Raw genomic sequence first — 26970 nt, forward strand, 5'->3', positions numbered from 1 at the left:
CCTGCAGTTGTATGCCTCGATCAATGATTTTCCCTCCGCCACTTTACCAATTAAGGTGCTGCTTTCTTATGCGGACTTGTAGAGGGAGAGAGAGAGAGAAAGAAACAGAAAGAGGAAATGAGACGGAAAATATATTGGTCTCAAATTAGCCTAATATATAAATTTAACCTTAAATTCTGCATTTTAATATTTCATTTTGACGAGGATATAATTATTATTGAAATGTAAAACACTGGGAACTCATATTTAGTAATTCGCAGAGTTCAAAACACAGACATATGTATTGGCATATGAATTAATATTTCAATGGAAGCAAATAGCAGTCTGAAGCTAATTTTCACCTTATGCCTCAAACATAACAACACAAAAACTTCAGATGCTTTTTATTGAAAACTATTAACTCAAATATTTTGACTATACTATGCTTTCTCAATCCTGAGCATTAACATTCAGTACAAATTATGATCCAAAACTAAATAAAATCCTCAAATATAATGCAATAGAAAATGTAGTCAAAATTTCCAACAAAATTGCATCAAGAAAGACCACCACTCAAATACTTTTTAACTCTATTTTGTTCTAGTTCCTACATATGTATTCACAAACATGCTCTCTTTCTTTCAAGGATACCAATTTTATCTCAGTTACCTATAAGTCTTCTGATTCCTGCCTTCTGCTCTGATGTAAGCCTTGTTGGAAACTTAATGTTGAATTTGATTCTAAGATTTCCTTTCTTTGTTGGATCCTTTTGCATTGGCATTCCCTCCCCTGGGACGATCTCCTCGTAATCTGGATGAATCACATTATTGATTACAATCGATAAATTCCTTCCATCTAAGGTAGTCAGATGGACAGTGTAACCTGTCAAAGCTTCAGCTAAAGAAATCTTTTGTGTGACTACTAGATCATTTCCATCTCGGGTGAACACCGGGTGTGGCTTTTCGTCGATTATGAAGACGAGATCAGGGGGTATTGTATTTGGAAGTTCGTTCCCTTTCTCAGGGAAGGTGATCTTTGTGCCTTTCTTCCACCCAGGCTTTAGGTGAATTGATACGTATTCCTCCACCTGCACGGTCTTGCTGAGACCAAACCGAAACACAAGGACCTCTTAAATTCAAGTAATAGTTATAACCTAACCAATTATCAACGACAAAAACTATATATCCAAAGCTAGAACAAATAAGCACATGCCCAAATTAAACTTGGAAAAAAGAAACATGGTTTACAAAAGAAAACAAGAAAATAAAAATCAACATAAAAAGAACTGCTCAGCACTTACCCACTGCTGTCAACAACCTCCCGGGATAGTTTCAACTTTCTGGGTGTCCCCTTGTAGAGCTCCTCAAGGCTACAAGCCAACCTCTTCTCGATTGGAGGAGGTTTTCTCGGAACAGTGCGGTGCCAATCTCCTCCTCCATCGCCATAAGAAACAAAGATATCATCACCAAATAACCCACTTGAGAACCTTGACCCACTCATCCCTCCAAAACCAAAAGGACCTCCCATGCCTCCAAATGGGCTTGAATGCCCAAAAAACTCCGCAAAAATATCATCAGCATTCCGGGGATTGAATCGAAATGACGCAGGAATATCCCCGGTGGAGTAGTAGGAAGATCCTCGAGTATCAGGCGGTGGAACCTGGCCTTTTAGACCCTCTTCACCATATTGGTCATAAACTGCTCTTTTATGAGGATCACTGAGAACCTACAAGAAAAACATTGAATTTTGCTAGTGGACAATCCATAGACGCAAGACACAGCGCAAAGTACCCAAAAATTCAAAAGAAAAAGGAAAGATCTGTTTTCGTTTTGAAATAAAGAAAAAAATCAAAACAGACACCGCCAAGAGACAATCTCAAAAGATACCAAGACCAAACTATGAATTTGAACTGGTTGTACAAATGATATAGTTAAAGATTGAGAACTATTAAAATGAAATAAGTCAAAAGTAGAATAGAGTACCTCATAGGCCTCAGAGATTTGTTTAAACTTAGCTTCAGCTTCTTTCTTATTATTAGGGTTCTTATCAGGATGCCATTTCATTGCAAGCTTTCTATAAGCTTTCTTCAAGTCATCATCTTTTGCATTCTTATCCACTTGTAGAAGCTTATAGTAATCGACCCCCATCTTCTCTCACTTCTCCTTTCCACTTCAAAAAATTTAAAAAACGGCTCTTTCTGTCTGTGTCTTTCGAGGTAGGCTTCTTTTGGTTCTGTGCTTGGTGGGTATTATCGAAGTTGAAGCCTTGACGATGGTGGTGGGGTGTTGGAGGTGGGGAGGGTTGTCACGGTGATGACGGTGTGAAACAGTGGCGTGTGGTGTTAGACTGTTCTGTTAGTATATTTTCCACGTTTGATTGGTTTGAGAAATGAGAATTATGTGGAAGGTTCCAGAAATTACCGCACTGTATATGACCGTATACCCAATCGTATATTTTTTTATTTATTCGGAGGCTCGATCAGCCGAGCTAAGATTATGGACTCACCAAATTAATGAAAACACTTATAGTGAGAGCATTCAAACTTGAAATCTTTCATTTTCTATATAAGTGAAAAAATCAGTCAGACCATATTTAATTGGCTATCCGATCTTATATTTGTTTAAACGGTATAATCAATATACAAAATCGAGGTACAGCAACTTCTCTGTTTATATCTCAATTATATTAATATAATAAAGAAATTTTCTTATTATTTGCTGTTGAGTTATATTCACTACAACCTTTATTATGAGTTCCTTTTATGAATTGAGTACATTTTTAAAATAAATTAAATAATTTAAAATTTCATCATTAATGAAAAATATAAAATTCTCTTTCAAAATAGTGAAATTCATTTATCAATTATATGGTAATTTTTTTTCAATCAAAATTTGCTTGATTTATAACATGTTTAATATCTTATCATTCAAATTTGAACCAAATATTATTCTTCCAAAAATAAATATACTCAAGATTTATTAAAATAAATTTACAATAAATAGTTGAAAATGGATGGACCATTAACATATAAAATTTCTATTATTAATTATTTTGCACATACTTGAAAGAGTAAAGTTCATATCTCCTTTCATATTAACAAATTTAACAAAAATCAAAGAAAAATATAATGTGGTATGAATTAAAATTTATTAGTGCAAAGTTAATGATTTAAGGAATCAAATCAATATCTAGTTCTTCAATTATAAAAGGCAATAAAAGAAAAACCAGTCTACTAAAATTACAGAATTACATTGTTAATTATAACTAATAAGGAAAAAAAAAAAAAAAAAAAAAAACATAATCAAATGATCTAAGAATGAGCATTAACAAGGGATCTGATGAGTAAACCATTTAAGTACTTTGATGGGAAGCTTTATAAGATCCACAGCCAAATTTGCCAGACCAGCACAACACACACAACATGGGCACAAGCAACTCAGTATAGTCCTGCCATTGCAAAACAAAGAAGAAATGGGTAATATTAGATGAAATCTAAAATTTTATGATCTGGGTTATGCTTCGGAAATATGAAAGCCTCAGAAAAGGGGATATCAAACGAAACGACAATTGGTAGTTACAGAGACTTACCCGATGATCCAAACGACAGCACCCACAACTGATAAAACCAAAGCAATCAAAGCAAACGGCAGTCCTAGCAAGAAACCCAATGGCCTGCAATCTCCCATTTTTCGGTCTGCTATATCTCCTTTGTAAATTTGATATGTTGACGAAGAAGAAGAAGAAAAAAGTTATATACAAATAGAGCAGATTCCATAGTCAATCGCGACTCGGACGCGGAAACAACCGCTATTGCCTTGTTGGGTTTTTGTTATTTGTAATTTGACCAAATTGCCCTAATAAAATTGCTCGAGGGATTTTAGATTTTTTTTTTTTTTTAACCTAGCAAAATAGGAGTATCTCCTTATGAGAATTTATTATTATTATTATTTTATCTTAATATGAAATTAATCTCGTTTAAACGTTAAACATTAGCAACCGTATATTTATGTCATTTTAAAAGTATATTTTCACTAATAAAACTCGTTGTTTTGCAGAGATCACCGTTGAACTCAAATGTATGTTACTATTCAAGATACTCTTGTTAATAGGGTAGAGTATCGAAGAGATCTGAGATTTTTATTTCTAGAAAGTGGAGGGTATTCTGGCCAATGGGTGAAAATTTTGGAACTTTCGTGTCTGTTTCTTTTGGGCAACGAGTCAAAATACAAGTAATGGGTAACTTGTGAGGATTGTAACATGTGTTTCACATAAGATTTTTTTTAATGGAGAGTCCTTTTATTAAGAATCTAAATCAAAAAGAAATTCTTCAAATTTAAAAAAAAAAAAAAAACATTTGCTATTAATTTTTATTAGGGAAAAAGATAAAATTTCTAATTAACAGCATTAAATCTACTTGATAAAGATAGGAGATTCCTTTCCTTATCATTATAATAAACATTGCATGCGTCAGCGTTACGATTAATGTTGAACCGGTTGGGCTTGATTTATGAATTTGAAATCCAGTTTCCTAGTGCGATTGATCCAAATTTTAAAGAGATTTCTTATCTCGGCCCTTATAAATGGGCCTGATTTTAACTCGGCACTGGCCCAATACCACAAAGGAGTCCAGTAGGAAGATTGAGGTTTCTCAACAAAATTAATTTTTTTTATTAACTTAATTGATAGTAATTAAAATTATTTTTAAGTATTAAATGACGACGTATAACATCATCTACATGACAGATAGATATTACACACACACAGAAGATAGAGACATGAGTGTGGGATACAAACACGATACTTCTCACCACAAGAACAACCAAAGAAAGACAAAAAGTTATTATTCACATCTTTTGCTTGCTGCCATTAAAATATCATTATTTCATGACCCTTTAAAGACAAAACTTGCATAATATAGAACTCTATACTCTATTAATTCCATTATGATACCAAAAAGATATGTCACAAAGCAAACAATGGGTATGTTTGAATAACTATATATATTTTTTGGATTTTCTTAAAAAAAAAAAAAATAGGTGGACCTCTCTTGGAAAATGACTCCTAAACCCTAATATCAATTGATAATGAAAGTTAGATTCCTAATTACAAAATAATCACAAGCACTTACAATAATTGCTATTTTGAGGACCCATTTGTAACATGTATGTCCTTGTCTATCTTTAGGACCAATTCAATAAGGACATCTATGTGTCCTTATCATTTCAAATTTTCCTTTCCATTATGGTCCATATATATCCATAGAGCCTGAACTAATTGACCCATTTCTTACTTGGAAATTTTATTATTTCCTTTCAAATTTTAATTTTAGTTTAGTTTATAGTAATATAACGTAATCAAATTTATTTATTTATGTTAGATTATGTTCTACCAAATATATCGTAAGAGTTTATTTAAAAGTGTTGATTTTAATGAGATTAAACACGGTTCAGTATGTTAATTTTTAGAATGATAAATCAAGATTTCGGTATTATTATGAAAATTTTGAATCGGTTAATAAAAGTTGTTTTATGATAAAACCTTTACATAATTGTAATTAAAGAATTTGAGGATCACACACCAAGATATAATTAAGTGGTACATGTATATACGGCATGATAATAGATCTATGTTCGAAACCCCATATTCAAAAAAAAAAAAAAAAAAAAAAAAGAAATTGAGGATCTCTATTTGGATTATGGAATATCATGGAAAAGGAAAGTGAAATCAATAGAATAGACAAAAACAACTTGAAGAGGAATAATAACAATATATAGTAATAAAAACAATAATAATAATAATATCTACTAAATGTGGCCATAGTATTTTTCTTTTTTTTTTTTGATAATTAATTAAATGAGACAAATATAGTCTTAAACAAACTCACTCACAGATTAAGCCAAATTAATAAATACATTTGATATAAATGAAAAGTACTAGTGTTTTTTTTAAAAAAAAAAAATTAAAAAAGGATAAAATGGTATTAAATATTGATAATTTTTTAAATTGTAATTAATTATTAATTCCGTGAATGAATTAAAGTATTTACGTGTTTTTATCGCGGTTTAATTTCTTTTTTTTTTAGCTTTTTTAATATTCATTTTGAGTTAATTACCATTAATTCAAGCATTACAAATAAAATAAAAAGAAATTACAATGGAAGTACAAATTACATTGCCTATCAGTGTCAATCAATTCCTTTTTTTCTTTATTTAATTTCATTTTTAATAAAATTTCATATATTAATATTAATAAACATTTTGAAGGAAGGTATTGAGTCAACTCATAACAACAAAATCTTGTGTTGGTTTTGGTTGGTTAAAGAGTACTGGAAGTGGGCAAGTTGGTCATTTTCATATCAGAGAAAGTAATTGAGGTTTTGAATCTCGAGCTCAAAGAGAAAACGAAGAATAAAGGAATTAGCCTTTCCAAAAATTAATTTTTTATATAAATTATTTCTTAAACTTGTATCAAAAGTATAAACTGCTCTAAAATTCAAATTATTTGATATATATTAGTTATGATTAAAAAAATAATTAAATATTTGATCTAAATCAAATATAATTAAAAAATAATCAAACAAAAAATAAATTTAAGAGTAATTATTAGGAAAGTAAAATAAATTTTAAGAAATCCTTTTTGATACTATTCAATTTGCATGTTAGGTAACAAATGTACATTTAATTCATAATAATAATATAGAAAGTACACAAACATAAATTTAATTTTTTTTGTCTTTTATATGTTCATCCAGTGAATTTATATGATAAGAATAAGTACTATTAATTAAATTGGCCAGTGTAATTTAATAAGTTTGTACTACAAAATAAGGTATAGCATCATTAATAATTTATTATTTTTCCTAGTATTTAAGACAAGTTCTGCCAGGAAATTACAAGCTGTTTGTTAGGTCATGAGTGACAGTTTACCAACTATTTTACAAATTATAGTATAAGATAGAAAATGTACGAAGAAAGATATTTTATGTCTGTCATTTATTACAATTTAATTACTCAAAATCTCATGAAAAAATAATTTAGAAAAATAAAATAAAAGCAAAAGCATAACCAAGAAAATTAATATAGAAATAGTAAAACCTAGAAAAATATCCCATGTGTAAATAAATAATCAAACACATATAATTATCTTGTATTATTCATAAAAATCCATAACATTCTCGAGTTTTATTTTGAATTTTTAAATACTTTAATTTATAAAACTATTAAATACTTTATTTAATATTATAAAATCATTCTATTGAATCTTATAACATGTAAAATTATATCGATTAAACAGTTATTGTACAATTGAAAAATATGAAAATTATTTTTTAAAAGTTGTTAAAATCATAAATCAAATCAATATTTTATATATATTCTAAAATAAATCAATATTTTATATATAAAAGCTAAAAATTTTAAAAAGATTATTATTAAGAATATGAAAATGTGTGCAATGCTAAAATACCCTTTTACTAATTTTCTAGCACCATGTAAACAGTAATAAATAAGGGTAAGAAAATAAAAATGTAATAAACTCTTTCTTAAATTCTAAAAAATACAGTTAAATTGGAACAAAAAGAACCTTAAAAATTAACAATTTGAGTGTATTATGAGGTATTGCATAATATTTTCCAAATAATACAAGAGTGAATTTATGAATTTAACCTTTGAAAATGATAAAAGATATTTCATTATCAGAATGGCACAGTGTGTCACTGTTAACTGTAATAGAATTGTTGTCAAGTTGATATTTAGTTAAGCTTGTATACGCAAATGGACAATTTCATTTGGGTGAAAGTGATATAACTTCTATTATAGGAAAGGACAACGAGGACCGGACCAGCAAGATAGTGACCTGTCTCCTCCTCTTCCTCTTGTTCAAATTCTAAAATAAAAAACAAAAAATAAAAAATAATAATTACAAACTAAGAAAATAGAAATTACATTTTCCCTGAAAATGATTAAATCCAGAAAAATTAGAGAGAAACAATATTATCCTAATTTGAAAAAAAAAAAAAAAAAAAAAAAAACTATTTTGCTTTCCTTTTCTTAACATGTAGGTGGGTCACGTGCATCTATAGTGCCCTTTTCGTCATGATTAAATTATTCAATTTGAAAAGTCTTCGTTATGTGGTTGAAATGGTTTTGCAGTGCAGAATGTAGTTGTTATTTGGATTGTTGCAACTCATGAACACTGTGTAGCCCAGTTGCTTTCTTTTTTCTCTACTGATAATTAATATTAAGATTTATAATTAGCTGCTCAAACGCACATGTATAATTCATTTGACCGGATGATCTTTGTAAGATTAGAAATTTGATCAATAAAAAACCATTTATAAAAAAAAAAAATTATGAATGCTGAAATAAAATTAGTCTCGTATTTAAAAATAAAAAACGAGAATACTCGGAGAAAAATAATAAATAGTGCATCTATATATGTATATATGCAAAGTTTTATGCTTAAAGATATACATTACATTATATTTACAACATTAATAAAATTCACGAGCACTTTCAAGATTTTGAAATCTACGGAAAAAGGCTATCCACAAAAACTCTCTCTCTCTCTCTCTCTCTCTCTCTCTATCTATCTATATATATATATAGGTCATATGAGAAAGAGAGAGAGAGAGAGAGAGATGGAGCAATTATGAATACATAGAGCTTGCAAATGCAAACAAAAGAAGAACATAAAAACAAACAAATTTCAGAGATCTCAAACACAAGTTGTGGTTGAGATTCAATCTTTCCACCTCCCACTTACACTGCAAAACAAGAAAAACAACAAAAACCTCTTTAATTAATATATCAAATGCTCCCACTGTCCCCTCCTCTCTATCATCTCCAAAATACCGACTAGCCCACCGGAAAAACAAGAAAATAAATAAAAACCAAAGAAAGCTAGATTAGAAAAAGAATCCATTTCTTCAAACCCTAAATTTCCTTATATAGTGTATTACGTGCAATATATATAATAATTGCACCTCGTTGGATATATATACATAAAATTCAACTTCTATTAAATAACATTTTTAATTTTCTTGAATTGATGCTAGCTTTGTCACCTTTGAGAACCACCACCTCCACAGAAGATGATCAGAGCAAACAACATATGGAGAGTTTTAGTCCAGCCGCCAATGAAGACTTCCCAGACTTGCTTGAGAGCATCAATTTCGACGATTTTTTTGTGGGTATCAACGATGGAGACATGTTGCCAGATTTGGAGATGGACCCTGAAATTCTTGCTGAATTTTCCGTTGGCAGAGAGGAAGCAGAGATGAATACTTCGGTTGTTACTAATGACAAAGTGGAAAATATTACTAGAAAAGAGGAGGAAGACAAGGTCTCAAATTCGGATTCTGGGTCTGGGTTGGATTCTAGTTTGAGTACAAGAGGAGAGGAGATTATAAGCAAGAGAGATGAGTCTGTGGTGATTAGTAATAATACTAATAATAATTCAGTTTCTAAAGAAAGTGATAGAGGAAGAAAATCATCATCAACACAAGCCAAGAATAATCAAGGGAAGAGGAAAGTGAAGGTAAAATTACTTTTTACGTAGACGTTATGCAAATTAATTTATCAAGGTTTCACTCAATTATGAATATTTAATTACTAATTTTCATGGGGATAAAAGAGTTCACGAGAATCATAAGTTCGTTCATGGATTATCCAAGGTTGGAGGGCTTTTGCAAGAACACAGCCATACTCATGTCCTGTGGGGTTGTTTTCAAGGGATTGTCTTTTAGTGTAATAGTGAATAAACAGTCTCTTGAATTGCGTGTAGGTGGATTGGACGCCAGAGCTGCACAGAAGATTTGTGCAGGCAGTGGAGCAATTAGGGGTGGATAAGGCAGTGCCTTCAAGAATTTTAGAGCTTATGGGAATCGACTGTCTCACTCGTCATAACATTGCAAGCCATCTCCAAGTACATACTTCACTCTTGTTCTTTTTTATCACTAGTACTTTTTCTTATCTGTTAGCACATGATTTCCTGCAAATTTCTTCTTTTTTTTTTTTTTATTTTTTTTTATCCCATGTGAAAGATCGAGAGACCTTTTCATTTTCTTCTGTCAGAAGAAATCTTTAAGGACTAGTTATTATGTCTTGTAATTTTATTACGCATTTTTCTAAGAAAATGGATAAATATATGAAGATAATATTTTGTTTTTAATAAAGTTCTCTTATTGTACATAAAAATTGTTTTCAGAACTAATCAACTTTTGCTTAATGATATCTGATGATAATATATCTTGAGTTTCGAACTTCAGTTATAGTGAAATTAATTTTAAAAACTTGAGTAATATAAATTGTATATTAATTGCCATTTGAAATGTCTTTGATTAGAATTTAGACATTCTCAAGAATTATGTTGTTGATATATTTTAAATATTATCTTCAATATTAATGGGAGAACTCGAAATGTTTAGTAGATTTCTTCTAAGATGAAATTTTTGTCTTTCAAGTTGAAGAAGATTTTAAGTAATTGTTGAACATGTGCAGAAATATAGATCTCACCGGAAGCATTTGCTAGCGCGTGAAGCTGAGGCAGCAACATGGAGCCACAGACGGCAAATATATGGAGCTACAGGAGGTGGTGGTGGTAGCGGAGGAAAGCGAGAGGTGAGCCCTTGGCATGCACCAACCATTGGATTTCCACCCATGACAACCGTGCACCACCACCACTTTAGACCTTTACACGTTTGGGGTCATCCGCCAATAGACCAATCCCTAATGCACATGTGGCCTAAACACCTAGCCCATTCACCGTCACCGCCACCACCTGCCCATACATGGCCTGCACTACCACCAGACCCTTCATTTTGGCATCAGCAACAACGAGTAAGCCTTCAATATTTCATTTTTTTCTTTTTGTTAATTTAATTTTTACTCAATTAGTGTTAAGAAAGCGCCATTAGTTTCTAACAGGCGAATTGTTTGTTTCTTGCAGGTTCCAAACGGATTAATCCCTCCAGGAACGCCTTGCTTTCCACAATCAATGGCACCAGCGGTAAGTAACAATTGCCTTACAGTTGTGGACTCTTCAAGTTGTTTGTTTCTTTAGTTTTAGAATCTCTTTTTATCTTATCTGATCCATTGTATATAATGTTGTTGTTTTTTCAGAGATTTGCCACAGCTCCAGTGCCAGGTATTCCACCCCATGCCATGTACAAAGTAGACCCTTCAAGCATTGGAGTCCTCCCCAGACAATCAACAGCTCTCCATCCTATCTTCGACTTTTATCCAGTGAGTCTTCTTAATTTATAATATTCGCTTGCTAGATAATTTCATACCTATATTCTAGGTTGTATGGATATCTTAAAAGATTCAAGATACATGTGTTATACCTGTATCGGATACTAATTAATATCTCTCAAATGCTATAGACGTGTCGGATATTCTAAAAAAAGCACGCTGTTGATTATAATTATTAGATGAGAGATATATTTTTAGAAATCTTTACCCTGGTGAAAATGGAAAAGACAAACTATATATAAACCCACTTTAGTGATAGAATATAACTCTTTTTCTAATTTTATAATAAATTAAAAATCTTATGTGTACATTTGCATGACAAGAAAAAAAAAAAACACGTCCATGCATGTATAAATGTAACATGTAAAGTATGGTGTTGATTTCTTCAAATTAAGTGGCGGTCGCAACCGACTGATGTTCACAAATCAGCCGATGAATTGTGGTTAGGAGTGAAATACCACTCGAACCCAGAGCTAGCCGGGGTTATTTACATTTATATATTGTTGTTTCTCTAATATAAGTTTGCATGTTATTACAGTCGAAGGAGAGCGTAGATGCAGCCGTTGGAGATGTTTTAGCAAAGCCAGGGCTGCCACTTCCTCTTGGATTAAAGCCACCATCTCTTGATGGTGTTTTAGGAGAGCTGCAACGACAAGGCGTCGCCAAGCTACCACCCACTTGTACTGCTTGAGTTTATTAACTAGAACATCCTCCCAAAGGCAGTTTGTTCTTCATCAACGGTTTTTCAAGAACCACAAAAACCCTAAATTTGACGACATTTCCTCTGCGTTTTGCTAGTCTCCGATCGATTTTCCTCTTATTAACTTTCTTTTCCTTTCTTGTTTTCACTTTTTTTTTCCTCCTCAACGGCAGGTTTGTTCATTAATAGCTTCATTAGCTATGTGTAATAATAAAGTAAGATGTTTTTTTTTTTTTTCCTTTTTCTTTTTCTTTCTGTGTAACGGTTCCACATATGTATAAATATGAGACTCTATGCCTACGGATCTACAGTAAGCATTTACATTTCTTTTATATAATTTTGCAATTAAAGAGCTTCATTTTATGAATTTAGATAAATTACAATTCATAATATTGTCTTATCTTTAGATTATAAATATAAAACCTTTAGTAAAAAAATTAACTGTTTACAAGAATATAATCCAGTTAACTATAAGGTTATATATAATTAATTCATTAAGGTTGTGTTCGACAATAACTTTTTAAGTAACAGTCAAAATGTTAAATGCTACTTTTTATAATGTTCGGTAATACAGCGTTTGAACTAGTTTTTAGAGGTTATAATAGCATTTTCTAAAAAATTAACCCATATAACGCTTAGCTTTTAACATTTCATTAAAAGTTACTCAAACAGCTGACAGTTAAGCGCTATTAAAACAATTAATGGCTGTTAAAATAGCTAATTTTACTATATAAATCGTAACTTTTGAAGTAATTAATGTCAGAATTTGAATGTTATAGTGGATAAGTTCCTTTGAGTTCTAAGTCTTGCATTTGAATGTTTATTGGCTTGATGTATGGAAGTACCGATACACAGGGGTGCAGGCGAGAAATTTCCATAGATTGACCCGTAGGAATAGAGGAAAAAACAAATATAGCAATGCACATATAGACGTGCGGCATTAAAGTATCGGATGGTTCCATACTTCCAATCGTAGAAAGACAAACGAAGTCAGGGACTAATCACCTGTAATATGGACCATATCATTACCGACGCGTGGAATAAGGCATTGATTCCCTGCATGAGGGCCCACGTTTAAGACATCGAATAATTTAGCAAGGATCACGTGATGGCACGCTCATGCTAATGGCAAGAACCTAGCAGCCACAGGATTGGCCCTTGTTGGGCCCATTGAAGCCCTAAACAGTGACGTGGCAGAGACAAAGCAAATACTCGAGAACGTGATTTTCGATTTTGGAGCTGAAAGTATATACTAAAATCATTGGTCCATTTATGCGAATATGATTGGTTTGGAAGGCACCGAACCAAGTATTAGCAAAGGTAGAAAGGGATTTGCATATTAGGGTTATTGATTTTTATTTTTGTTGGATTTAATTTTTATTTTATTAAACAAAAAAATTTTAAAATTAAAAGTTAAATTATTTCAAAAAAAAAATTAAAAAGTTAAAACTGAGTTAAGTCTATGTCCTCTCCGATATTCTAATTTGTAATTGTAATATCTATACCTTATGCCTTCAATGGGCTTTGATATAAAAAATGGGCTGTTCAATATTCTAGGGCCTCGGCCCTTGAGTATTGGGCCTTCAGAATAGCTTTATGGACAAACTATTGATTGGTGAAAGTGGTCTAGTTAGGATAATAGGAATAATAAATCATGGGCTTTGGAGCTATGGGGCGTAGAAGTCTAGAATCCCTCTCAAGATATAAATCTAAAAGCCCATTAAAATATTCCTTTGGAAGGTCTCTTGCTTACCCTACAATCTATAGTCAACCCTAAAAAGATTGAAATGTTAGGTCCGATCATCACGCAATTAGTCATAAAATCCCTTGAAGGTTACTTAAAAAACTTTTAATTTAACAAAGCATAAAATCAACATATATGCCTTTAACAAAACCACCCTCTTTGACTAATTTGCTTTTGCATCTTCTATTGGACTTTTCTAACAACTAATAATAGTATTTCTTGTGTATATAATCTTGGCTTGTGCCCTAATGCATTTTTAAGGCTATATATCATTATATAACATTATCCGCTATTGTATTAAACGTAGATTAAATTGGTCGGTGAATTCTATTTGTAATTAAGTTCGAAATTTAAAATTTTCAACGTTGAGAGAGTTTTACCTGAATACTATCTTAACTCTGAAAATTTTTTAGAGAAAAACAATAAGTCAAAAGATTAAATTTTTAATTATTATATAGCAACCCAACCATTCTTTTTGCTTTCACCTTTAATTTATAGTTAGTCCCTATTCCCTAACTAACTCAACCGCCAAGGAGTGATTCAAGCTATCATCAAATTCAATTTTCACACTACCCTACCATAAAAGCAAAAGAGACCTTATGTATCTTCTTTTGTTAGCTAATAAAGAGAAATGAAATGTTCACTTTTGACTGAAAATTATAGTAAATTATATTTAATTTTTCTTATAAAAATAATTAGATGCCGTCTTTATTGGACACTCTCATTGAAGTCACATGCAAGCCTGTCCTAATTCCTATTATTTCCTACCCCACAAACATATTTCTTCTCCTCAATCCACGCATAATTCTCCGGCTCATTTCACTCAGTTGTGTTATACATATATATGTATATAAGAACTTTGTGGGAAATGAAATCTCAAACCAGCAAAATTTCAATTCCCATTTCTAACAATTCCTCTCAAATGGCTTCCTTTAGTGGCAATGCGTTTTCCTACTTATTTCTAGTAATGCTTTTCTCCTCTAGCTTAATCCAAGCAAGAGAGAGCAAATTCTTTAGCAAAATTACCCATTTCAGCACTACCGACTTTGAACCTACTGAACTTTCACTACTTTCACCAATTGAAGCACCTGCACCATCCCCATTTGTAGTGCCGCTAGCACCAGCGCCAGCGCCGACAAGCGAAAATGGGAGGTCTGACCTTTTTACTCCAGCAAAAGAAGAAAACGAAATCTTTAATCAAGAATTTGATGGCGAAACCTACCGATATAACAACTACAACGAAAAAAGTAGCTATAATGGCAATTACAACAACAACAACAATGACAATGGCTACAAGCTTGCTAGTGAAAGCCATGAGACGGCCAATCAAAATAACTATAATGGCTACAACGTTGCTAGTGAAAGCCATGAGACAGCCAATCAGAATAACTACAATGGTTTTACAGGTAATTATAAATATAACAACAATGGTTATGAGCTTGCAAGTGACAATGGCTACGAGACAGGCAATCGAAACTACAACAACAATGGGTATGAGAGCAATCAGCAACTCGGAATGAGTGACACCAGATACATGGCGGGTGGAAAGTACTCCTACAATGCGAAGAACGAGAACTATTATAATCCTGCTAATGAGTATCAAGTCGGGAAAGAAATTAAAACTCAAAATCAGGCATATTATGGGAACTTTGAGAATCAAAATGAGTTCAATAATTTGCAGTATGAGAATCAGGAGTCGTACGATGAGCAGGGGAGCCAAGAGGAGGAATCTTTGCCTTGAAATTTTTGTTGGTATTTGATAAAATTAATGTTTGTTGTGTATTACAAGATTAATGACAGAAGAAGATTGGATATATTTAAAAATTATAAGCCTAAATTAAACAAGGGAAATTCTCTTTTCATGAGTGATTTTCATTTCTCTTTTTATTTTTTAAACTTTTGTTTGTATTAGCGCAAAGATTGTGGTTTAAATTTAAAGAAAGAAATGTAGATTTATTTGGAATTTATTATTGTGTGCGAAAGCTAATCCGTGATAGATAAATAATATTTCTATCTCTAAACGCATCAAATAAAAGCAGATCTATTTAAAATTTTGAAGCTAAGCATTTGTAGCAACAAGGCATTTATTACTTCTCAACATAGTTTGATTCGAACCAAAGACATGATAGTAGTCAATTTTAGAAAACCAGAAAATCATGACATTTGCAGTGCACTACATAGTTATTTGACAAAATTGCTGATTATATTTTTGCTTTCATCAAATTACTCTTATAATGTGGTCTGATACTCAACTGAAATTCCAGGACGAGAGAAAATGCAAAAACAATATTAAAAAGTGATATAGATAGTAAATAAATAAAATTTATTTTGCTTATTTGTTTGAATTAAATAAAATTTAGTTTGTCTATTTATTTGAATTAAACCATGTACGGCATTCAAATAACAGTATATATTTCATTTTTTATTATAATATTTATTTTCATGCTTTTAAATTCTGTTTTAAGTTATTAAATTAAACATTTTATTAATATAGAATTCAAATGTCTAACGTTTGAAGCATTTTCTTTTTTTGTTTTTAATAAGAAGAAAATTCTATTTTATTAGAAAGAAAATCATGGAACAACATATCAAAGACTAGAGTTTAATCTATAGTAATTTTGATAAACAACCTTTAATGTTTAGATCTCCACCAAATAATTATATAATTTTCTAATTAATATAAAACTATATTTTAGTTTCATGCAAAAAATTTATTGAATTATAGATTATTACAAATTTCAAATACTATATATAAATATATAAATATATAAAGATTTTGTTTTAATTCTATTTCTAAAACCAAATTAAAAAACTCAATTTTTCAAAATTGACAAATTGAAATAATTCACAATTTGAATGATTTAATCGGTTTATAAGGACCTTCACAAAAAGTTATCGGTATGATTGACTTTACCGATCATGAGAAAATCCAAAAAATAAAAATTAACTTCCAAAAGATTTTTCTATTCCCCAAAATTATGTTGGCTACAATAACCTGGACGACGCGAGCTTGCTTAAATTGTAATTAAGCACTTAACCAGAATTTATATCTAGCCGACGAGCTCATGCAAATCTTGACATTCCAAGAAATATAGTGTAAAGTTAAAAGTTAAAAAAAAAAAAAAAAAAAAAAAAAAAAAACACAACGAATTTCTCCTTAACACAAGGATATGCTTCTTCCTGTTGTGGTGGTCGAAGAGCCACCATGTCCAATATACATACAACCATGATAAGTAGAAAGCTAAGCGTATCATATCAGTCTAAGCTGTGGTTTCCTTCTTCAAGTGCATGCCCTTTGTTTCCCATTGACCTGTCTGACTTTCGAACAAAGGCAAGGGAAGTTAATGACCAAATTGGCCTGCATCCAACTATAATCTTGCCCCAAATCCCAAACAAAATTTGATTCTCTTAAGCTTAAAAAGCTACTAGGCAAGGAGCTATCTTGATACCGAACAAATTCATGTCCCACTCGATAATTAGTGATCTTCTCTGTAATCTGGGTTTTCCTTCAAGATTACAAAACCTTCAAGAATGGGTGAAAGAGGAATATACCTGCAAAAGAGGCTTGACCATTAGTTTACTCTCGACTCACTGGTAAAATTTAAATAACTACCAAGGGAAGAAAATCGCACTTCTCAGTAGCAAGCTCAGCTCTATCACCAGCAGCCAGAAGCACTGGGGTTGAGTGGGTCTGGAAACCAGTGATAGTCTTGGGTCGACCTGCCTGACCAACAACATCAACAGCTTGTCCTACCCGAACAGGTATAGACAAAGGTTTTAGATTCTCATCGACCGTCAACAACATCCTTGGCTGTGTTGTAAGAAAACATGGTAGTGAGAGACAATTGATTCATCTAAGCTAAAGATAATAGCTCATATAGAAAAGAAATAATTTAAACTGAAACGAACCTGCATTGCTAAAACAAGGAAGTACAGAACATAATGATACTTTCCCAAGATGATGGCTTTTGTATCAAGACATGCATGAAGCATCGTTATCAGACCAGCAAGAGCCGTCCTAAAGGGAAAGAACATATATATAGATCTGGTCAGTTGATTCTAAAAACATGAGCATGCATGCACAGAGCTGAGCAGAAGTTAAAGCCATAATAGCTAGGAGATTCTCTCTGGAAGAAGCCACTTACGGTGACAGCAAGAATCGATCAGAATGATATGGATTAAGAGTCAGTAAGCCTTTACCCAAATGTACAAGTCCCTGAGCAATTCTCACCTGGAAAGGGCCAATTGGAATCAATCTCAAGTAAAACCACGTGGCATAATTACAATAAGCAAGAAAACAATTTTTGAGAAACATTACACAGAACAAGAGGCTGGCATCTTTGTAGTAATAACTTGAAAGGTTGCGAAGCATGCCAGCAATTCGAGCATTGTTGGTTCCTGCACCTATCAAACCTAAAGAAATAACTGCAGCCTGCAGCATTTAACCAAATTTTGCAACCTTTAGACAGAATATCACAGGGGATTTAAAAAATTAAGAAATAAGTGCATCCAAGCCAACTTCATCTTACCATTGCAACCTCTGAATCAGTATCATGGCTGAGTCTGCTTAACGTATCCATAACATTAACCTGGTAGATAGTTTGGTAAGCAAACAAATAATTAAATCAGCAAGCAAAAAAGTCCCTATTTTCTATACTCAGAAGGAGCTTAATTGAATTTGGAATTATCAGATAAATTTCTAACTCTTATCATATATATAGGAAAGCAATTCAATGAGCTCACTTGTACAAAAAACATGGTTTCATGTTACCCACATAATTTGTGGATGATAGACTAAAAGAAAAATGAGCAATTAAAAATTTAAATAATAAGGTAATAAACAAAGTTTTTCTTGATTTTATATCAAAAAAAAAAAAAACAGCCTGTTGAAGTTTCTATAATTATGATGGGTTGATACCTTTGGGTTAGATATGCAGAGGAGTCCAAGAGCCAAAGGAACTGCTCGACGGATATTATGCTCCCCATACTGCAAAAGATGCTCCAATGAGCGAATTGCCATTTCAAGCCCCAATTCCTCAGCCATTGCAACCATAGCAATCCCAAGCACAGCTGGTCCCTGGTGGGTTTCACCCTTCTCAAGATGTTGAGCACAATGACCCAGAAGATTTTGAACCTGTATTGCAAAAGATGCAGTGAATTGGGAGAATGACTTCTAATAACCATTTTCTTCTATTGAAAAACATTGAAAAAATACCTTGAGAACATTCCCAGTCCCCGCATAGGCACAAGAAAGCAGAGTCATGTCACAGTATTTTCTTATTTTTTCATTAAACGTCTTGGAAACTTCTGCTGTGGCCTCCACACTCTCCTGTTTAACATAGCACAGGCAATACAACCAGAATGTAAATAAGTTGCATTTCCTACCTCAGTTGTAAAGGGAGAACATGGTATAAATAAGAAAATTCAAACAATAGCAACTTTACCTGCTTCCCGAGATATAGAAGACCAAGGCCAAGGGGCAAGAACCGAGTAAGGGGCTCCTGCAATTCTGACTCACTTCGGTCCATTAAAGCAAATATAATAGCTTGTGCAACTTCTTCGTTGCAAGATCCCACATATATCAACCCCAAAGAGATTGCAGTGAATGCAATTACATCAAGAGAGGCTTTTGCATCATTAAGTATGGGAGACAATTTAGCACGTATCTGTCAACCATATAAAAAATGAGCTTTTGTTGAACCAAATAAAATCTAATTGAAGGAAATGATACTCTTAGCTGGCAACAAAACTACAAACTGAAACAGGCATAAACTACATAATTGCTCTAAATTTTAAATTACGAGGGAGTATTTAAGAGAAAGAAAGTCTACTATAGCTAACAAAAGAAAAAGCAAGATGCCTTTACCTGCTCATTCTGAGAACCAGCATATGCAATTCCTAGACCCATTATTGCTCCAATTCGGATACAGGAATCATCTTTGTCTGTATACTCACCTAAAAGCGCAAGTGCCTGTGAAAAGCAGTACAAGGTAAACATACTATAACTGGCAATGTTATTACATTATTCTGGGATCAAAATAGGAAAACTCACAGGATCGCAATCATTTTTGATACCACAGTTGACAATCCCAACTCCTAGAAGTGCACCAGCAATGACATGATTGTCATTGCTATGGAAATATTTATCAATTTGAGCAAGTCCATTGTCAACATCCCACAGTAAGATCATACCCTGTTATAATTGACATGTGAGAAATTTGCAGACAACTCGTAGATGAATACATAATGGTAAAAAAATGCATACCAGACTTGCTGCAGCACTGGCCTTTCCATGTTCTTTATTCTTGAAAAGCCAATTTCCTGAAGAAGCACCACTTGTAGAGTCTGACGGAACTGTCATTAACTTATCCTGTGACCAATATAACAATAATTATCAATGTAACCCACCTAACACCAGGCTTTCTGCATGCAAATTGACAATATTTACCTGTCCAAAGCCTGCATTTACAAATGCATTGACAAATGTAGCAGCCAAATTTTGCCTAGCAGAATCAACACTAGCACCAGCACTGGCTCGGCCATCAAGCAAATGAGCCTAAGAATAATCAAGCAAGCAAGTCATGAAATTGCAAAGCAAACAATAGTAACATTGCATTATGATATGAAATATAAAAGCTTAAAGAAATTTCAAATTAAATCTAGTTTCAGCATTTTATGAGACCAGAATCCTAACCTTATAAATATCCTCAGGAGATTTGGGCTCCATGACCTCAATATCCCGAGCAAGAGTTAAATAACCTTCACTTAATTTGGTGTTATTGATGATTTCCTGCAATGCTTCTCTGTCCTCATCATCCGCAGCCATTTCATCATCAAGCTCAAAAGTTATTCCCTGCATAAGTGGAACAGCATTCAGCAAACAATCATTACTTACACTGCAGTAAAACTCATGCCTCGTATACCTTAGAAATTCAAAACTTACATGTCGAGCAACGATGTAACAGAATTGCTTCTTTCTGAGCAGGTCATCACAAACTGTAAAAACTTGCTTCACATACTGAAAACACATATTTGGAGTGGTTAGAATTAATAAAGAATTATAGTTTAAGGATAGTCTTAATCTGTCCTGCATTAGCCATCAGATGACTCAATACTGAAATAACGCAAATCAGTTAAGGCTGTAGTAATTCAAATTAACATTGAACAAGAAATCTGCATCCGCCTCTCTTTAAAAATAGGTTATATATACAAGGAATTAAAAGCAAAAAAGCTTCCAAAATTCATAAAGATGATCAAACCTGCATGTTATCAAGGAATAGTGCAATCTGAAGTGCATTTGAAAATTCCTCAAATTTGAGATATATCATATATGCAATATCAAGAACAAGCATATCATCTGGTCCAGGAAGGTATCTGCATTTCATCATAACATGAAATGTCATTATCAGATAGAGAGAGGTATAAAGAATACAAACACACAATTATACACAGCTCTATAAATGAATATATCTCATGTCACAGCAGGAATTCTCAAGCATTATTGCTCAAACTACAAATACTAATAGGATTAAGGGCAGAGTATAAGTAATGATATTTATCTCCTAAAAAGAAGTATTTTAGTTTGACAACTATCCAATTAAAGGATTTTCTTGCTTACATATGGATCTCAACATTGACTTTTGAGAGTACAAACAAGCACAACTTAAAAAATTTTACACTATTAATGCAGAAAGGCAAAGGCAAAATGCTTTGCAACCTATTACCTAACACAGCCTTTAAATAAATATAAAGTATACTTTTAATTACCTTGCCGCACTGGTAAGATATAGGCATGTCCTCTTGAAATTTGTGCTGTCCACATGGTCAATCAAGAGATCAAGGTCTTCAACCTAGAGTAAGTCAAATTATAAGAAGTCAAGTTCAGAAATGTAGGGATAGTTATATGCAAATATAACATCAGACGAAATGAGAAGATAAAATGAAGGAACACTACTTCGTACCTCCATTAAAAGGTCAACAGCTTCAGGTTCAGCATTGTGCTGCCGGAAAAAATAAAAACCATATATTAGGTTCAGAAACCAGGTGTCCTTATATATGACAGAGTTATATGTTACATAGCATTTGGGGATTTAATCAACCAAAATCATTTTTTCCACTCTACTACTCAGGTGTGCATCTTTCTTCACTGCAGTGAATAGAAGCCATAGCTAAAAAGTGACATTGAGGCCTACCTTCATGTGAAAAGCAACAATTTGTGTTACAAGTTCCATTAGATCTTCAATAGAGGTCTCCTCACTCTGCAACATAAGAAACAAAATCAGAAATTGATAAAAAAAAAAAAGGACATGGCATTGTTTCAAGCTGTAAATGCACATCAACAGGGAACCAGTTGCGCTGCCTAATAATTCAACAGACCATGTCATAATCCTCATAACAATTACTTTAACAAAGAAATTTTGTTTTCATTTGCCTTCTTTCATAAGAAATTTCAGTACCATTAATAAAGAATAGATTCTAACCTGTCTCTTTGCATATTCTTGAGCAATTTCTCCTGCCAAGTTCCTGGTAACAAAGAAATAGAATCGGTAACGTCAAAATTGATCTCATACAGGAAACTTCAAGGAGAAGATTAAATAAGATGCCACAACAGCTGTGGAAACCAGAAATATTAGCAAGCTTGGGTTGTCAAACCCAGGAAGAAGAAAGGTCCTATCATTCAGGCCACACATATAGATGTGACTTGTAGACAATCATATATTTATCTAGCTGTTTTTTTTTTTCTTGCAATTTAAAAGGCTAAAACTTTTCTTTTGTAAAACAGCAATTACAAGCACAAGGTGAAACTCTTGCTATTTTTATTGGCTTAGTGCTAAATAAACTTACTGTTATCTATGACTTTATTCTTAACTATTTCTTTAAATGTAACATATTTTAGTATATTTTAATTTGGATTCACAACTAATTTAATACTTATTATACAAATATATGTGTACGTGCATTCACTTATCAATTAAGTAACAAAAATATATTATCATCCGGGTTCACCTTCAACCTTTGACACTCACTTCAATAACAAGGTTATTTTTGAAAAACTTTCATAAGTCACTCCTTCTTCATAACAATTACAGTACCAAAAATAATTGTGTTCTCAAAGAGTTGATACTCACCTGACATATTCATGGCCCCATGAACCAATATCACCTTCTGAACCCAACAACCGGTACTTTAAGCTCTCCTGAAATTCTCAAGAAATGAAATGTTAACAATCTATAGAGCTTCAAACTGACGCATGCAAAGAACAAAAGTCAAGGAGTATTTATAAAATAAGGCATGGTCAAGAAAACATGAAGAGGAAGAGGGTCACAAGTGACGATACACAACACACTCGCTACCTACATGTTTGCCATCCCAACCACTATAAGAGAAAATAATTATAAATTAAAAATCCTAAACCATGCGGCGTACCAATTCTCCCTCAGCAGACATGGTCAATGCCAAAACTGAAAGTATATCCGCCAAGTACTTCTGCAATTACGAAAAAGTATGGTTAAGCTACAACAGGTACTTGATAAGATAAAGGGAAGCATCCTCCAACAGAATCCAGACCTTCAAATCTGAGTCAGCCATTGTTTCATAGTATGCCTTTAGAGTTCCATAATGTGGTCGAAGAAATTTCAATGGCTTTGGAACAGAAGTCATAGAGCTTGTTGAGGTCCGAATTTCCTGCCTGCAAGAAAGATTTTTCCATACCATCAAACCAAAATGTAACAGGAATGTCTCTAAAATCACTCATATAAAAAAAGGATCAAATAATGGACAGTTTAAAATAATGCCATCCCTAATTACATCTTTGGATTACCTCATGTTCTCTAGAGCAACCTTTTGCAACCCGGGATCAGTATCCTGAACCCTTTCCACATATAACTCCAACTGCTGCTTCAAAGCGAGGTCCTCATCCGACTGCACATGATTGACCCACATCAGAAAATTAGAACCAGTATGCAACAAAATTTCCTCATTTCATAGAATATCCACACCACTTTCTTAGAAACCTAGTTCTAAGAGCTACTTTCTTAGCTGCTCCTGCAAAGGAAGCAAGGGTTGGTTGGTTGGTTAGTTAGGATACTAGCTGGACGGAAAGCAGAAACCTTATTTTAGCTACTTTATCTCTCCTCTCTAAGCTAATCATGAAAGCTCTTCGAAGCAAGGAAAGGACCAAAGATAAGAATCGGGCAGCAGGACGTGTAAGCCCCGAAGGGAAACCCCGGCTGGAGGCAGGAAAGAAAGAGAACAAGACAAGAAAGCCAGTCGATCAAAAGGAGCGTAACTCGAGCTAACAGCAAGAAGCAAAGTCAGGATAATAAAGGACTGGCATCAATCACATAAGCAGAGCTCGCTAGAATGTTAAATATAAAAGAAATAGAGTTTCAAAAATAAATAAATAAATGGAAATCTCAAATTGTTAATTCAATTCAAACAAACAGCTATTACTGACATTATCTTCCAATTCCATTCTACTTCAGAACTTTCTTATCAATTCTACACAACTTTGAAAAACCCTAGCGAAAAACAGCTTATGAAACGAAAAAAAGAAGACTCAACGGAAATTTCTACAAAAAAAAAACAAACACATTAGATTTAACCAATTCAATACTCACAAGATCCTCATCTTTCTTCTCGTCCTTCTTTTTAGGGTCCTTCGACGGCACCTTCACCGACGTTTCTTCTCTAGGGATGCCGCTGCCGCCGCCGCTGCTGTTTGGGTCTGGAGCCATGTTAGAAGAAAAGAGAATTCGATAGCAGATCTGATTATTGTTCGATAGCGAGATTAGCAAGTAAGCTCAGATACGACTAAGGAGTTCGATACCTAGAGCCTAATTCAAGTAGGAGGTAATATATCTCAAAGCGGCTTGGAGAAGAAGAAATTTTTATTTAGTATTTTTTTTTTTTTTTTAATTTATAAATCCTTAATCCCCTGGAAACCGGACAGTAGGGAGTGTCGGGTCCGACCCGGTGTTGTATTTTTTTTTTTTTTTATTTTGTTCTTGGAAAATAAAAACTTAGTTTTACTTTCAATACATATATTTGGGCTCCTTATGAATATCAGCAATAGTGTAAAGATTTTTATCCTATCGTATTTTTATATTTATCGATATTGTTTATCACTTCAATTATGATCAATTTTTAATTTAATTATTTATATTAAAAATATAGTTTTTTTTATAATATATTAAAAATATAGTTGATTACACACATTGTCATATTTTATTTTAGAATTAAATCAATTTGAAAGGATATAAATTTAAGATTTATCAGTAATTATTATCGAAATATTTAACAAAATGGCTTATGCAATACCAGTAAGAAAGACTATTATCTAAATTGGTTGATGAAATAAATTTTTTAATTTGTTAACATTAAATTTATACTTTTTGTAGAAAAATTCTCAGATCACAAATATAATAATATTTGTGTATCATATATTACATATTTTTGGTTCATTAAAAAGTAATGTCACTCGATCTTTATTAAATTACCTATAATTTGTTTTTAAACATGATACCACAAAAGTGTTTTTTTGAAAATATTTTTAACAGTTCTCTTAGGAAATAAAAAATAGAAAACAAAAAATGGACACATTCACTTGTTAATAATAAAAAAATAATATTTCAATTCAAAATTTTTAAAAAATTGTTATAACTTTTATAACTGAAACGACCCGAAAATTTAATTTCGTAGAATTTTCATTTAAAAACTAAAATTTTTTATTTCAACCAATGAAATTATACCAGCTAGTATTTTATTATTGCTAAACTGGACCCGTAAACCAATTCGATTTTTCGAATACCAAGCGAAAAACTCGAAAATCTGCAAATCGAGCCAAAAATTGAATCAGACCAAACCGGTTCGAATCGAACCGGAATGGTCTAGAAGCCCAAGATTTTTTCTTTCTTTTCTTTTTTCTTTCTTTTTTTCTTTTTCTTTTCCTTCTTTTTCCTTGCGCCAGCAACAGCGCGCGACCTTCCCCCCTCCTTCTCTTCCCGTTTCCGGCCACCAGAGCCGATCAAGCTCATCTCCTCGCCGACGCGTCACCACTGCAGCTGCTCAGGCCTCCCTTCCCTGCTCTCCTTCGTTCCTGGTGAGCGCAGCAGCCGCAGGAGGGCCGCGATCTCGCTCGACCGTGAATCGCGTCTCCAGCTCAAGTTTCCGGCGATCCCAAGCCACGAGCCAGGTGCGGTCGACCTCCTGTCCTCCCCTATCTCTATTTTATAGCTTCAATCTTGAGTGATTTCGCCTGGATCGGAAAAATCCAAAGAGGAGCGGCTGGCCGAAGGTTTAGAGGCGATTTCCAACCAAATGGGGCACAATCAGTTCAAATTGGTCATATAATCGAGGTCCTGGCATAATTTCGAGCATTTTGGTGTGTCAATCGCAAATTTCTGGGCAAGATCGACTTTCCGGCCACCGTGCACGGCTGCCGGCGGTGGCAGTCCGGTGACCGGCCGGCGACTCTCCGGCGAGACCCTGAAAGGCAGAATTCTCTTCTCTTCGTGCTGATCGTGGAATCCTCGCCCAAATTTCAATTGGTACGCTCTAAGGCTCCGTTCCTAATTCTTGGTATAAATTCCAAATTTATAATATTATGCTGTGAATTAGTTGAAGAATTTTTAGGAGAATGTGAACCTAGGATATAATTATTAGAGTTGTGATTATATTAGATTATGAGTGTGTAATTAAAATCACTATCTGCCTTAGTTAAATACAATTAATTTTGAAACTTTAGAATTTAAGTCCTTTAAGATAATAGTTGGTAATCAAATGTGAAACATAAATTGGAAATAGTTTATTAGATATTTAGATAGCAATTAGCCTAAAACTAGTTGATTATGCATAAGAAAAGTAAAATGAGTGCTTAGTCGGTTAAGAGCGATTAGGTGTGTAATTCTACTAAGCTTATGATTTAATAAATATTCTTATATGGTTTGTGAATATGTATTAGTTGTTATTAGAAGCCGAAAGACGTGTATTATATCTAGATGATTTATAAGATTGATTAGTTAATGTGTAAAATATAATTTTGGTATCGAAAAACTCCGAATTTAGTTGATGATTATTCAATACATAAGCTATAGTTTTATATGATTGTTAAGGATTTATATTAAATTGTTTAACTAGTAACGAGTGGAGGTTAAGCAAATAGCTATTTTTCACTTATTTGTTTATTTACTTACTTAATGTTATATAATAAGTTGAAGTTTGACATTGACGATTAAATATTGATGTGATTATTTTGGACGGAGGAAGGGAAATTAATTTGTTTGATTGCCCGAAGG

At 32.8% G+C, this 26970-nt stretch overlaps 5 protein-coding genes across 5 annotated transcripts; 2 read left to right on the forward strand and 3 right to left on the reverse strand.

The window, feature by feature from the left end:
• Positions 1–356: 356 nt before the first annotated feature.
• On the reverse strand, positions 357–2429 carry LOC105646887 (uncharacterized). The gene is made up of 3 exons (XM_020684451.3): positions 1962–2429; positions 1280–1704; positions 357–1079 (listed from the first exon to the last, which is right to left on the reverse strand). The coding sequence occupies exons 1-3, from the start codon at positions 2124–2126 to the stop codon at positions 641–643; spliced, it is 1029 nt and encodes a 342-aa protein (XP_020540110.1). The 5' UTR covers positions 2127–2429; the 3' UTR covers positions 357–640.
• Positions 2430–3146: 717 nt separating this feature from the next.
• LOC105646888 (taximin) lies at positions 3147–3775 on the reverse strand. Its single transcript, XM_012232826.4, has 2 exons — positions 3568–3775; positions 3147–3426 (listed from the first exon to the last, which is right to left on the reverse strand). The coding sequence occupies exons 1-2, from the start codon at positions 3663–3665 to the stop codon at positions 3303–3305; spliced, it is 222 nt and encodes a 73-aa protein (XP_012088216.1). The 5' UTR covers positions 3666–3775; the 3' UTR covers positions 3147–3302.
• A 4817-nt stretch (positions 3776–8592) lies between these two features.
• GLK2 (GOLDEN2-like 2) lies at positions 8593–12289 on the forward strand. The gene is made up of 6 exons (XM_012232827.4): positions 8593–9516; positions 9763–9903; positions 10479–10817; positions 10927–10986; positions 11100–11222; positions 11770–12289. Exons 1-6 carry the CDS (start codon positions 9028–9030, stop codon positions 11920–11922), a joined length of 1305 nt encoding a protein of 434 aa, XP_012088217.1. The 5' UTR covers positions 8593–9027; the 3' UTR covers positions 11923–12289.
• A 2246-nt stretch (positions 12290–14535) lies between these two features.
• Positions 14536–15642, forward strand: LOC105646890 (uncharacterized). Its single transcript, XM_012232828.4, has one exon. It carries the CDS (start codon positions 14544–14546, stop codon positions 15414–15416), a length of 873 nt encoding a protein of 290 aa, XP_012088218.2. The 5' UTR covers positions 14536–14543; the 3' UTR covers positions 15417–15642.
• Positions 15643–16612: 970 nt separating this feature from the next.
• Positions 16613–24552, reverse strand: LOC105646891 (26S proteasome non-ATPase regulatory subunit 2 homolog A). The gene is made up of 25 exons (XM_012232829.4): positions 24295–24552; positions 23496–23596; positions 23243–23363; positions 23102–23161; positions 22804–22871; positions 22156–22198; positions 21868–21933; positions 21637–21675; positions 21443–21525; positions 20935–21049; positions 20619–20693; positions 20370–20528; positions 20124–20231; positions 19941–20045; positions 19728–19868; positions 19542–19646; positions 19120–19341; positions 18891–19004; positions 18594–18809; positions 18205–18264; positions 17994–18107; positions 17821–17906; positions 17585–17693; positions 17308–17486; positions 16613–17227 (listed from the first exon to the last, which is right to left on the reverse strand). The coding sequence occupies exons 1-25, from the start codon at positions 24409–24411 to the stop codon at positions 17152–17154; spliced, it is 2682 nt and encodes an 893-aa protein (XP_012088219.1). The 5' UTR covers positions 24412–24552; the 3' UTR covers positions 16613–17151.
• Between the last annotated feature and the right edge of the window lie 2418 nt (positions 24553–26970).

Source organism: Jatropha curcas, chromosome 3 (genome assembly GCF_041381405.1).
Source record: "Jatropha curcas cultivar XTBG-Jc1 chromosome 3, XTBG_Jcur_1.0, whole genome shotgun sequence".
Classification (NCBI taxonomy): domain Eukaryota; kingdom Viridiplantae; phylum Streptophyta; class Magnoliopsida; order Malpighiales; family Euphorbiaceae; genus Jatropha; species Jatropha curcas.